General features: G+C 51.8%; 1 protein-coding gene across 1 annotated transcript; it reads right to left on the minus strand.

Moving 5' to 3' along the window:
* Positions 1-384: 384 nt before the first annotated feature.
* Positions 385-9,533, minus strand: Krt71 (keratin 71). Its single transcript, NM_019956.1, has 9 exons — positions 9,039-9,533; positions 6,686-6,900; positions 5,700-5,760; positions 5,205-5,300; positions 4,727-4,891; positions 4,382-4,507; positions 2,983-3,203; positions 1,875-1,909; positions 385-1,144 (listed from the first exon to the last, which is right to left on the minus strand). Exons 1-9 carry the CDS (start codon positions 9,480-9,482, stop codon positions 933-935), a joined length of 1,575 nt encoding a protein of 524 aa, NP_064340.1. The 5' UTR covers positions 9,483-9,533; the 3' UTR covers positions 385-932.
* Between the last annotated feature and the right edge of the window lie 3,730 nt (positions 9,534-13,263).

Below are 13,263 nucleotides of genomic sequence, written 5' to 3' on the forward strand. Positions count from 1 at the left end.
TCACCAGCTCCACTCTCCCAATGAACTTAGTACAGTGAAGAGTAGGGCAGCTGCCTGCCAGGTAGGCCTGCCTGCCAGGAAAGACCCAGAAAGGGGTCAGAGTTCTGCCAAGACACAGTTCAGAGGCCTGTTGACAGCCAGAGACTCACTGGACAGCCACCCTTTCTGTCTCTGCCCGGGACTCCTCCCTCCAGCCTGTTCTCTGCATTTCCCACCTGCAGCCCCAGTGAGGCCCCTCCTACTGTCAAGCATTCTGATACTTTGTTCATTTCAGCTCTACATTGTTACCCACTCCACCCGCAGTGGCAGCACACAGTGGCGTGGAAGCTCATCACTGTGTGCGAGTTCAGGTGAGCATTTGACCAAAGACTCAGAGACTAAGCATCAGATTGTGCTGTTTATTGAGAATGCAACAGGGAGGGCTTAAAAGAATACAAGAGAAGCCAAGGCTGTCCCATTTTCCCTGGTTCTGGGTTCAAGAAAGTGAAGACAGAGTCCCTTTACTCTGAGTGGTTCCACTCAAAACGAGACTGTGCCGGGGTGGGGTGGGCTCCCAACTCTGAGTTGGTTTTCTGTTAGTCTTCTTCTTGGGTACAGCTCTAGCTTGTGTTGTACACAGGAGCTGGGACAAAAGCTCAGCAGACGAGGAAGCCCAGATGGAGACCCAAGAAACCAGGTAGTGTGGTGAGGACGGAGGCAAAGGCTGGTGGAAGGGACAGGCTGGACCTGAGCTGAAGCTTAGAAACCCCTGGTGTCTGTCAGAAGTGCACCACATGGTAGCCCAGAGCTACCCAGGCTCAGAACACTTGGAGAGAGAAGGAGGTTAGCTGAGGACACATCTAGGGGCCCAGGAATGATATAAGGGAGTAGGGAGGGGGACAACAGGCTAGGGCACAGAGGGTGCTGAGGGATCGAGGTCACAAGAAGCCCTCTCATCGGCCACCTTTCTTGGAGGGGGTGCTCAGACTGGAGCCCTTTGTTAGGGTATCCTTGTAGTCGCTGGCACTACCTCTGCTCCTGTTCTCCCCACCACGGACACTGCACACTCCAGAGATGCAGCTAGTGCTATTGGCCACGTAGCCACCGCTGACTGTGCTGGGCCGGAAGCCATAGCCTCCACTGCCACTGGTGCTGCTGATAATGGCTGCAGAGAGAAAGGGGGAGGGGTGGATTCAGACCAACAGGCAGAGCTTGGGGTGGGGCAGAATGTCTCCTATCCTCACAATAGTTGGGTCTCAATGAGAACCCGATCATAGTCATTTCTTCACCCTGAGACACCTTCCCCGTGTCCTTGGCTTACTCAGTTTATACCCACTATGGCTGAGTCTTGCCCCGTTGATACTCAAGCTCGCCTTTCCACCAGACACCCGTGTTCCCATCACTGCCCCTCCTATTAGTATCTCTGCTAAATCTCCTGCCTCTAACTGCTTTCTCCTGCTGGCTCCCCACAGATGACAATCCAAGATCATAGACTGAAGCCTGCCTGCTTGAAATGCCCCTTCTGTAGTTCCTTCATCCCTGCCTAAATCCCCAGCCCAGATCTGACTGTAACTGGCAAACTCATCCTCAAAAGCCTAACACGGACACCCCCCCCCCAGACACATCATTTTCTTAGAATTCCCCCTTCATTCCCCCCTCTTATGTGGCAGAGGCTCTCCCTTACTACCATCCCCTGGGAGGCAGAATGATGAAGATGAAGGGCCTTGGGGTAGCGGGAAGTTGGGAGCCCTGCTCTGTACCTGCCTTCTGGCTTTGTGACCTCAGCCTTTTTCCTTTCTACTTCTTAGACCCCTCATCTGCACCCACAGGGCGTGACTAAGGCTCTTTCCAGTATCCAGTGCCTATGACTCAGATCCAGGCCCACGGGTACTTACAGATGCTGACGGGGGAAGAGTATTCTCCGGACATCCTGTTAGGGAGAAATGTAAAATCAGAAAGAGCCCATAGCATCTTCCAAGCCACTGCCGCCATCAGCCTGAGATGTGCTTCTCTGCACCCAATGCCATCAGCCTGAGATGTGCTTCTGCACCCAATGCCATCAGCCTGAGATGTACTTCTCTGCACCCAATGCCATCAGCCTGAGATGTGCTTCTCTGCACCCAATGCCATCAGCCTGAGATGTGCTTCTCTGCACCCAATGGGCCCCTGTGGATACTCCAGGAGTGCTTTACCTAAGGCACAGCCTGAGGAGCTTTGGAGGCCATCCCTTCACACTGGGGAGCAAGCAGGTAACACACTGGACCAAATGATAGGGTTTTTTGGTTGGTTGGTTGGTTGGTTGGTTGGTTGGTTGGTTGGTTGGTTTTTTGAGACAGGGTTTCTCTGTGTAGCCTGGCTCTCCTGGAACTCACTCTGTAGACCACCCTCAAACTCAGAAATCTGCCTGTCTCTGCCTCCCAAGTGCTGGGATTAAAGGCATGCGTCACCACGCCTGACTGATAGTTTTGTTTTTTTTTTAAGAGGTGCACATATGAGGACTGTACTGTCCACTCCCACCATGGTGAGCCTTCTCCTTCCTAGAACACCAGGAAGCGGGAGTGGCTGGCTAGCCTAGCACACCTACAGTGTACCTGTGCTGGTAAAGAAGAGGGGATAAGGAAGCCTAATGGAGGGGTGGGGTTCAGAAGACAAGAGAAGCAGGAGGCTCCCAGACACTCTGGCAGGTTGTAATGGCTGAGTGTACTGATTCACGTAGCTCACCGCAGCACAGCACCCAGGATGAAGTGAGCATTCAGCACTCATGAATATGGCTGCTGCCTTTCTGAAATGGTTTTATGTAATCTCAAACTCAGTATGCAGTCAGGGGTGACCCCGAACTCTTATCCCCCATGACCACCTCATAAAAGCTAGGACATAGGGAAAGCACGATTCTGATTCAATTAAACCTAGGGCTTCGCACATGCTAAGCAGGCGTTCTCTGCCTGCTGAGCTGCATCTCCAGCGCGGCTGATACTCCTAATTGCCCAAGCACACTCTGCACACCTGCACTCCTCGCTCTCCAGAAGTTTGCGGTAGGTGGCGATCTCCATGTCCAGGGCCAACTTTAGGCTCATGAGCTCCTGATATTCACGCAGCATCCTGGCCAGCTCCTCCTTGGCCTGGTGCAGGGCACCCTCCAGCTCATCCAGCTTGGCCCGGGCATCCTTGAGGGCACTGTCACCTCGCTGCTCGGCATCAGCGATGGCTGTCTCTAGGTTAGAAGCCTAAATGCAAAGAAGTTAGAAAACAGAAGCAGGCATGGGCATTATCTGCAGGCAAACCCCTCACATTCAGTAAGATCCAGGAGCAAACACCCACTTCATTGGATGCATGCCAGGCTTCTGCCCTGACTGGAAGGGGCTGGCAAGTCCTCCTGGATCTTAGCTATGCACCTATTCCAAGACGTCTGTGAGAGGAAAACATGCTCCCTGACTTCTGGAGACCACAACCACTTCAGTGCCAGGCACTGATCACCAAGCCTGGCAATCACTCACAGTGAATGCCTGGCTGTCTGGTTTTGAGTTGTTTGGGACCCCAGAGAGCAATAGTATAAGACAATGTGCTAGAATCTAGCAATTAGATACAATAGCAGCTCCAGTCCAGAAACATGGCCTATGCGTGAGGGTCACCAGAAGGAGAGTCTCCAGAATAACAATTATTTGCCAAGTGCTCACTGTGCACCCAGCACCTTGTTTGGCACATGCATCCCACGCCTCACCTCATTAGCTCCTTATGACCTCCTGTGAGGTAAGGTGGGGTGACTTGCACACATGACCCCAGAGCTGTTGTGCTAAAGCCCATGGGAAGAATGTAGGATAGGGGTCTAGCAGCTACATATCCCACACCCTCACCATGCCTCCCTTCATCTGGCACAGAGAGGACGTTGCTCCTTAGGGTCTTTGTTGGACTTAGATGTGGTAGGATGGTGAGCTCTGCTCTCATTCTGTCTTCATCTTCTGTCCCCACTGCTAACCTGAGGCTAACTGCTATGCTTGTACTTCATTGGGGACATCCCAAGCCCACTTCCCTTTCTCAGCCTCATCAATGATATTTACTAAATAATCTAGTGCTACGTGTGGGCACAGCTCAAGAAGTTGAGGGGGCATGAGGGCTCCTCAGGAGGAGTTGCCAAAAGCTGTGAAAAGACCAGGGAGCACAGCCTGGGGAGCACAACCTGTGGGAAGAGCACAGCCTAGCCCATAAGCCAGGGAAGGCTTCCTAAGAGAGAAGAGGCTATCCAAGGAAAGGCACTTAGAGTGAGTAGAGAGGGAAGTGGCCCAGAGATGTCCAAATGCTGAGGCAGTGACCTCACTGGTATCTGCTCTTGTTGCTGGAGACCTCTGGGAACTCACAAGCACTCCACCGGGCTCACTGCTCCTGGCCATGAGCCAGAGTTCCTCACCTGCTTCTTTGCGTTCTCAATCTCTGAGCGGAGTCTCTGGATGAACCGGGTCAGCTCAGTGATTTCATTTTTGGTGTTTTTGAGGTCATCTCCATGGCGACCAGCTGCCAGCTGCAGCTCCTGGAACTGGAAAGCCCAAAGCATAGAGTTGGGTAAGTGTGATAACATGGCTTCTCTGAGGTCCCTGAGTCCCCGAATGAAGGGTCGTGGCAGGAGGACACAGAGGACTCTGACTTTTTAAGCAACGACTCTCATCTGAACATACCAGGTTTATCCTTCACACAATGGAGTCACCCCACCTGACACCCCCTTCCTCACACCCCCAGCCCAGTCTCAGCTTCTCACCTTGGTCTGGTACAGGGCCTCAGCTTCAGCCTTGCTCTTCAGGGCAATCTCCTCATACTGAGCGCGAACCTCATCGATGATGCTGTCCAGGTCCAGGTTCCTGTTGTTGTCCATGGACAGGATGACGGACATGTCGCTGATGTGGGACTGGATCTGAGCCATCTCCTACAGAGACCATGAGCAGGGGAGAATATTAGCTTGACCACTGTCAAATTCTAGTGATGCCACATAGAGCCTGAAACGCAGGACCGTGAGCTTCCTGTGCAAGGAAAATGCCTTGCTGGGCCCTAGGCAGATTCTGCTGCCTTGGAATGAGGCCTTGGAATAGAGAGAGGGCTCTTGTGAGTAACATGCAAGGTGCTTGGCCTACTGAGAGGCCTCCTTGATAGCTGGAGCCTCTGTGACTCTCACAGACCCTAAACTAGGGTTTTAGCCACTGGCCACTCTGAAGAATGGGATGCAAACACCCGAGACTTACGGCTTCGAACAGACACTTGAAGAATTTGATGTCCTGGTCCATGGTGTCCACCTTGGCCTGCAGTTCCACCTTGTTGGCATAAGCCGCATCCACGTCCTAAAAGAAGACCCAGCAATCCACGGTCACATTAGTTGCCATCCAGTAGGTGACACCCAGCTCAGCCCAGCTGCCTGCTGGGACATCATCTTCTATGTGGCTCATGAGGAAGGCAGTTGGGGGCAGCTGCCCACCTCCAATCATGAGAACCTCTTCCATGGTTAGGAATATGGGGTTGCCTCTCAGAAAGGGTGTTGCAATGAAAGTCACCTCTGCAACATTCTGAGCCAAGTTCCATGTGTGAAGAGAGCCCCTCGAACTGGCTCTTCTCTGCCATCCTCCCCACCAATCATTTCTTCTCCTGAACACTGTGGTCCCACTGTCATTTCTGTATCACCCCATTTGGGGACTGATGGCAAAACACATTGTAGCCTCTCTGGCCAGATACCTTCTACCCACCTTCTTCAGCAGCACAAACTCATTCTCTGCAGCTGTCCGCCGGTTGATCTCCTCCTCATACCTGTGGGAAGGGCAGGGGAGACACTGAATACATAGAAAAATGCCAAGCTATGGGGCACAGAGAATTGAAGGGCTAGCCAAGCAAAGCAGGCTTCCTGGAGGAGAGGATGGTAGCCAAATTTGGAAGAAGACCCATCTTGGAAAATGAGGAGGAAGTATGCGGAGCAAACGGCCTTTGGGAAAGCTAGGTGGATGGATGCAGGAAGCAAGCTGCTTCTCACCAAATGTGAGCAGTGCCCCAGGTCGCCAAGTGTTCCCGTGCACTTCTCAACAGAGAAGCTCTGAGAATGTGAAAGGTTTATCCATAGTTGACCTCAGCCAGAGCTCTGACACTGCCCAGCTACTTGGAAGTTTATCCCTGATGTCAATGGATCAGGGAGCCAGTTTGTACTGGTTGGTTAACACAAGCTAGAGTCAAAGAGGAAGGGTCTTCAGTCGAGGAAGTGCTTCCATGAGATCCAGCTGTAGGGCATTTTCTCAATTAGTGATCAATGGTGGAGGGCCCAGCTCATGGTGGGTGGTGCCATCCCTGGGTTGCTGGTCCTGGGTTCTATAAGAATCAGGCTGAGCAAGCCAGGAGAAGCGAGCCAGTAAGCAGCACCCCTCTATGGCCTCTGCATCAGCTCCTGCCTCCAGGTTCCAGCCCTGCTTGAGTTCCTGTCCTGGCTTCCTTCATTGATGGACAGTGCTGTGGAAGTATAAGGTGGATAAACCCTTTCCTCCCCAACTTGCTTTTTGGTCATAGTGTTTTGCCACAACAATAGAAACCCTGACTACGACAACATTCTGGATTTCTGATGTGGTGACTCTACTTGGTATGGCCTCGGACATACGAACTCTCCACCTCCGAAACTTTGAAACCGAATGTTTAAGCCCTTCAAAGGGACAGGGCGCTTTGTCCTGCAGCAGGTTCCCTCCTCACTCACTTCTTCTTGTAGTCCTCCACCACGTCACGCACATTCCTCAGCTCAGAGTCCAGCCTCACTCTGTCCCCAGACAGCGTCTCCAGCTGCTTCCGCATGTTGCTGATGTGGCCCTCAAGGATGGGTTCCAGGTTGTTCTTGCAGTTGTTCAGGTCCAGCTGCTGCAGCAGCTCCCACTTGGTCTGCAGCACCTGGTTCTGCTGCTCCAAGAAGCGCACCTGGAACCCAAATCCAGCAGATGTTGAGCCCCACAGAATTCATCACACTTGACATGCAAAGCCATTATTATGCTCACTGCTCTGGATGCATCTTTTCCTTTAGCCCCTTTACAGATGTAAGAGGCGAGCACATCGTTAGACATGATCAGGGGCATAAGAATTTTTGCTTTTTCCCAGGGTCCAGAAGTTTATTCAAAGGCAGAGCTCAGAACTATGCCTAGACACACGTCCCCTTACTGAGGACATCCAATCAACCACAGCCTACTGTGGCCAAGCCAGCATAAGGCAGGAACATGCCTGACAACAGCAGAATAGGGTCAGGCTGGATACATCTGTCTGGAAAGGCCACCCACTCTGAAGATGGAGTCCAGCTCTGTCTATGACATGTCAGAGCACAGTGAGGTTAGAGCCAAGAGCTTCTGAGAATTTCAGATCCACACACCAGGTCTCTCATCTCTGCCCACTGATGCTGTCTCCTCCACAGCTCTCAGAACCACTCACTCTGGGGCAAGTACAAGACATGGAATTAGACAGACAGACAGACAGAGCCTGACCCTCACCAGACCAGGGAACTTACCAGAGATCAATAGCATATGCCGGTCACAATTTTTAAAATATGACTTCTTTTTTAGCATCTGTGAGCACAGGCATGTTTATGCAAGTCTGTGTTCACAGGATGTACAAATATTGCCTGGAGTTCTACACTGAGGGGCAATCGCACTGAACTGCTGGTCTCTAACAGATCATCCAGCACTTGGCTTGGTTTACCCCATCCACACTTCTCCCTGAGCTGAGCATTAACCACACCCAGGACAACACAGTACCCAGCATGCCACTAGACATGGGTAGGTCACCAATAGGAGTGGACATCTCTTCTCTGTCTGAGGTTGAGAGGTCACAGTGTTCCTGGGACCAAAGCTCCTCAAGAGCTGACCAGGCTCTTGGTCCCCTTCCCCCTACCCAAGAAGTAGGACCCTCGCACCCAAATCCAGACCCAAATCCTCAGAGAACCTTGATTGTCTAGATGTGACTATCCCATAGGACAAGAAGCTGCAGCTCCAGCCTTGGGCCCTGAGACTGAGCAGAGGGTGGGGCCTCCACACAGGAAGACTAGCGCTGGGGCAGAGTCTGCCCTTGTGGCCACAAGACCCAGGACTGTGAGGCTTAATTGTCATAGAGCCACCCTATCCCTCTCATCTCTGCCCCTAGTAGATAGGAGACTGAGGGTGAACTTCCACCATGCCTGTCCTGCAAAGGGCTGTAGGTATGACTCTATGGTGGTTTTTCTGACCTAGAAGCTGAAAGGAGCTGTCTTTCATATGCTACAGCAGACATCCTGACTGAGATAGAGGATTCCTTTGAGGTCTTGTATAGATCTGAGGTCCCTTTGTTTCCTAGAACTCTTTCCCAGAAACAACAGACACCCTTTGAGGAGGACCTGGTCTGAGCCAGCATTTGAGGAGGACTTTGCCTGAGCCAGGCATTGTCCCAAGATCTTCACATGAGATTTCTTTTCTCAACTGACAGAAGCCCCAGAGGAAAGTCAAGATTTCCACACTAGAGGGAAGGACATAGGACCCAGATGAAACAAGTAATTTCCCCCCAAAGCCTGCCAAGTCTGAGTCCAGAGTACCTCTACCCCTATCTTGCAAGAGAGCCCTTCACCACTAAACAAACACCCTCAGTGAAGACATCCTTTAGCCTAAAGGGCCTGGGTGGCCACACACTTGTTCATGATCCACCAGTCAGGTGACCAGGGAACAAGATCATCCTGAGAAGAAGACAGGCTCTTTGGACCCCGAGGCTGATTCTCCCCTGGCTTTTACTGTGTACAGCCAGTTTGACTACAAGGCTTAACAATGGTACCAATGTAAGTCTCCATAGCAAGGCCCATCTCTCTTTCCCAGAGTTCCCCTGTGAGTAGTATCCCTGAAAGCCTCTGCCAGCAGAAACGATCCCTGCAGATGTTCTCTCTCTAACAGCAGAGAATCTTTACAAGGTATTAAGGTTACAGAATGTACCAGCATCATGTACAGTAACTGTAGCAACTTCAATACCTCTTGAGGGATTGAAGATAACCTACTCCCAGCAGATGAGACAAGAGCTGTTCCCAGGTGCCCCTGTCCTAGCAGACTCACCTTGTCAATGAAGGAGGCAAACTTGTTGTTCAGAGCCTTGATCTGCTCCCGCTCCTGTGCGCGCACCTTCTGGATCTCAGGGTCCAGCTCCACATTGAGTGGGGCCAGAAGGCTTTCATTGACTGTGACCTGATGGATACCGCCAGGCGGGCACACAGCAGGGCACACGGGCCCCAGGGCCACACTGCCAAAGATACTTCCGGCAAAGCCACTGGCTCGGTTCCGGCCAAATCCAAAACCTCCGTTCTTCCCGCTGCCACTAGCCATGTTAAGAGTGATGCTCCTGCCACCTCCCAGGCTGTAGAGACTCCGACTGCCAAAGCCCCCGCTGAGCCCTTTGCCTCCTGCCCGGTAGGAGGATGAGCTTCCCCCAGAGAGCACTGCGGAGCAACCACTGAAGCCCCTGTTGCTGGCTCCAGACTTGCAGGTGAATTGGCGGCTCATGTTGGTAGAGGATGGAGTAAAGGTGCAGGAGGAAGGTAGATTCCCACGAAGGTTGTGCTGGCTGCAGTGAGGACCAGCAGGTGCCTTTATATATGCTTGGCATTGGGCTAGCAGATGGGCAGTGGAGAGCTTAATTCGTGGGTTTGGCTTGCCTGGGAGCAAGAAGTCATTTTCTCTGTGCTGAGCCAGAGATCGGCCCTCCCCACCTCTGAAACAACATGAAACTGTTAAATTGCTGGGCTTGCAAACTTTGCTCTGGTAATTTGGGTCTTATCTAATTAACCCGCTGTTATAAGGTAATTTGCCCCAGGCCACAGCCTCCTCAGGGGAATGTCACCAGGACTTCACCATCTCCCAGATTCATCTCTGCGGCTGGCTTTCTTACAGGGGTTCAGAGGCAGAGATGGCGTAGACATTTTGGACAGAGCAGGCCACTATGTACAATGCCCAAGGACTCTACCACAGCTGTATCCCCTGTCCTAGAAAGGGGAAGCCCAATTGAGACTAGCTATATCCAGATAGAGCCCTAACCCAGCCTGTGTCCAGATTTTTCTTGCTTTAGAATCCTACTCAGCTGAAAACACTATCTCACTATGGGGCCTTGTCAGAGACCTTTGAGGGAGGCCATTCTCCAGCAGACTTTCTCACCAGGCCTCCTGCAGATATAAGCCATGGAGAGAAGTGGGTCTCTCCTTTTGGGGTACCAGGATGACAGGACCCTATTTTTATCATGGGACCTGTGTCACAACGACTGTGGGCTAAATGACAGCCATGTGCTTATCACACTTTCCAGAGAGGTAGACAATGCCCAGCACAGCTGTCAACCCCATAGTAAATAAAGCCGGTAAGAGACTGAAGGAAAGGACAAGCCTCTGGCTCTTGGGGAAAATGAAAAGGCAAGAGAGTGGAGTTTGGTGGGGACTCCATGGGCAGAAAGCACAGAGGACCACACGGTCTGGGGAGTTCAAAGGTGCCCCACGAAACCTCCAATTCATCATGCCTGTCTCCTGCCATGTTCATCTGCATGTTCACAGTAAGGGCAGGAATCAATTGTCACCCATGGGCCCTCCCTCCAGCTACTACTGCCCAGGCCTGGGAACTGGGGAGTCCAACCTGGCTGGGGCCATTCCTAGGCATCTAGATTTCACACAGCTAATGCCAGAAAGCCCTCAATGGGAATATAGCTGTACACCACATCAGGTTTTATGTTGTATTCTTCGGTTTTTTGGTATGTGCTCCCTGTCTGTGGTCCCCTCTATCCCAGGTCGGAGGCTCCCATGATGGGCCCCAGTCCCTCCATTAATCATTCTGTCCAGGCCATGGCTGTCTCACTCCTGGAGAATGGCCTCCCTCAAAAGTCACTGACAAGGCCCCATAGTGAGGTGGGGCTCTCATCTGAGTAGGATTTCAAAGGGAGAAAAATCTGGACATGGGCTGGGCTAGGGCTCTGTCTGGATTCAGTGGGCACGAAGCCTACTCTCTCCTTGGCTGTATCCCTTCCTATTCTTTCCTGCTGTCTTGTCTTCATCACTGACATCAAAATGTTATAGCTTGCTCCCTCCACCCTCTTCTCCCCCTCTCTGCATCCATCCTTCACCCACCTCTCCTATCTTTTATTCTCTCACACTGTACCCAGCCCTCCTCACAGATCCTCCTAGACCACTATAGCTGGGTCTGAGCTCCGCCCCCCTCTCTCTGTCCTGGACATGCTCTTGGATACATGGTAACAACTTCCTTGCTGCTCCTCCCGCATCCACACCATGCACCATCTTAGCTTCCTTTGTGAGTATAGCAGAGCTTCTCCAGACCAAAGACGCCTAGCATGGCCCTCTCCTACCACCCCTCCGCACCCCTCCCCTCTCCTACTCCCCCAGCCCTGTTAGCCGCCACTCAGTTCCCACAGAATGTCTGTGTGATGCTGACGGGCTTTTTCTGCGCTCTCAGAGCATAGCCCTGGCACAGAACCCCTGTCAAGGGTTTTGCCAGCAACACAGTCCTCTGACATACATGGCAGCACCCCTGCCCAGGCAGCTGTGCCCTGCATCCTCTGCTCCTACCCACCCACTGTTGCTTACTGCTCCCTGTCTGCCCATGGACACCTCGTCCTCTGGCCTCATCTTAGTGCCCCCTCATGTTTACCTAAGCTATCCTGACCCACCCCTGACTACTTCTGTCACCACCTCTGTCCCACATCCCTCTTCTCTGAATTCTGCCTAAACCCTGGCTTCCGACCTCGCCTGTCTCCTCTGCACTCTGGTCTTCTATTCATGACATCTACATGAGAGAAATGGTGTTTTCTGAGCATGATGAAGGTCCAGGAGCCAGTGATGCCTCCTTCTGTGGGCCCCTTGCAGGTCTGGACCTACTAACCCTAACCCTCCCAGGAGGCAGTCCCTCACTGGAGACACGGTAAAGAGCCGAGATGGATGCTGGACTTTTGATCACCTGGAGTGGCACCAGATGGTAGCCTGGACCCCAGGGAATCAACTTCTTCTCCACCACTCAGTTTGGCCTTTCTGGTCTCAGCTTCTCCCACAGAGAATGTAACAATAGACATTAACCCAGGAACGTCAAGGTCTGTTCGTGTTATTCCACAGGAAGCACTCCCTAAGGCCTGACACATTCTTAATGTCCAATAACCGGTGTTGGTGACTAAAGAGCCAGAGGCTCGGCCTGTCTTCCCTCCTTCCTCTCCAGCATGGCACCTTCATCAGCACATTCCCACACGGTGGCATGAGATGCTGAGGACAGGGAAGGGGTGGTGACCCTATCTGCCCCAGGCTCTCCTAGACTGCTGCCGATCCCAGAAAATTGACCATTACGAATAATAATAGTAGTGATAGCCACACTCAACCAAGTGGCTGCCAGGTATAAAACTCAGTAGGAAGCACTTTAAAGACATTATGTCACATCTATTTCTGTTGGCCCATTTATCAAATATTTGTTGGACACAGAACCAAATTCTGATGGAAACAGTCCAAAGCAGCCTGCCTCCAAAGCGCTTACTCTCAGTGTCCCTGAGAGAAACAGTTCACTGGGTTATTACCGAGTCATTTACACAGTGCCGTAAACTAATCAGATCCTGGCCATTAGGAACACAACGCCCAGTGTTGTTGATGAGGATGATAATTGTGGAGGAAGCAACAGAGTTCTGGACCACCCACAGGAAGGGTGGGCCCAGATCGGGTACCTGGGATGCTTACATTTTGCTAGAGGGTAAAGGGAGGGATTAAAAAAAAAAAAGACCAAATGGAGCCCCAGTTCACAAAGGCCTCTGCCTTTGCCTGTGTCCTAGTTGAGATCTGGAGAGAATTGTGGGCAGGAGAAGGCAGACCCCATGCTTTGGGAATCCCATGACCTGATGATGGAGACCTTACCCACCTGTCCCTACACAGGTGGCTCTCTGTAAAAAAAAAACTGACTTTTAGTGATGCTCACCTATCCGCACATGTCTTAGGGAGACAGCGTTGCTCACCTGTGAAATAGAGAGGTGATGGAGATAGATATAGAATAAAACCCTGAAGATACCAGGAAGATCTGGCTTGGACATTCAAGGGAAAGGAAAGTGGCTTATCTAATCAACTTGGCCCATATCCCTCTTCTCTGAAAAATTGCTGAAACCCTGGCTTCTGGCCTGGCCTGTCTCCTCTGCACTCTGGTCTTCTGTTCATGATGTCTACATGAGAGAAATGGTGTTTTCTGAGCGTGATGAGGGTCCCAAGGATCTTCCGTGGTATGGCTCTTGGCTGTGTACTTAGTTCTTTTATTTAAATTGTAGTTT

The sequence above is a fragment of the Mus musculus genome, chromosome 15 (genome assembly GCF_000001635.26).
Source record: "Mus musculus strain C57BL/6J chromosome 15, GRCm38.p6 C57BL/6J".
Taxonomy (NCBI): domain Eukaryota; kingdom Metazoa; phylum Chordata; class Mammalia; order Rodentia; family Muridae; genus Mus; species Mus musculus.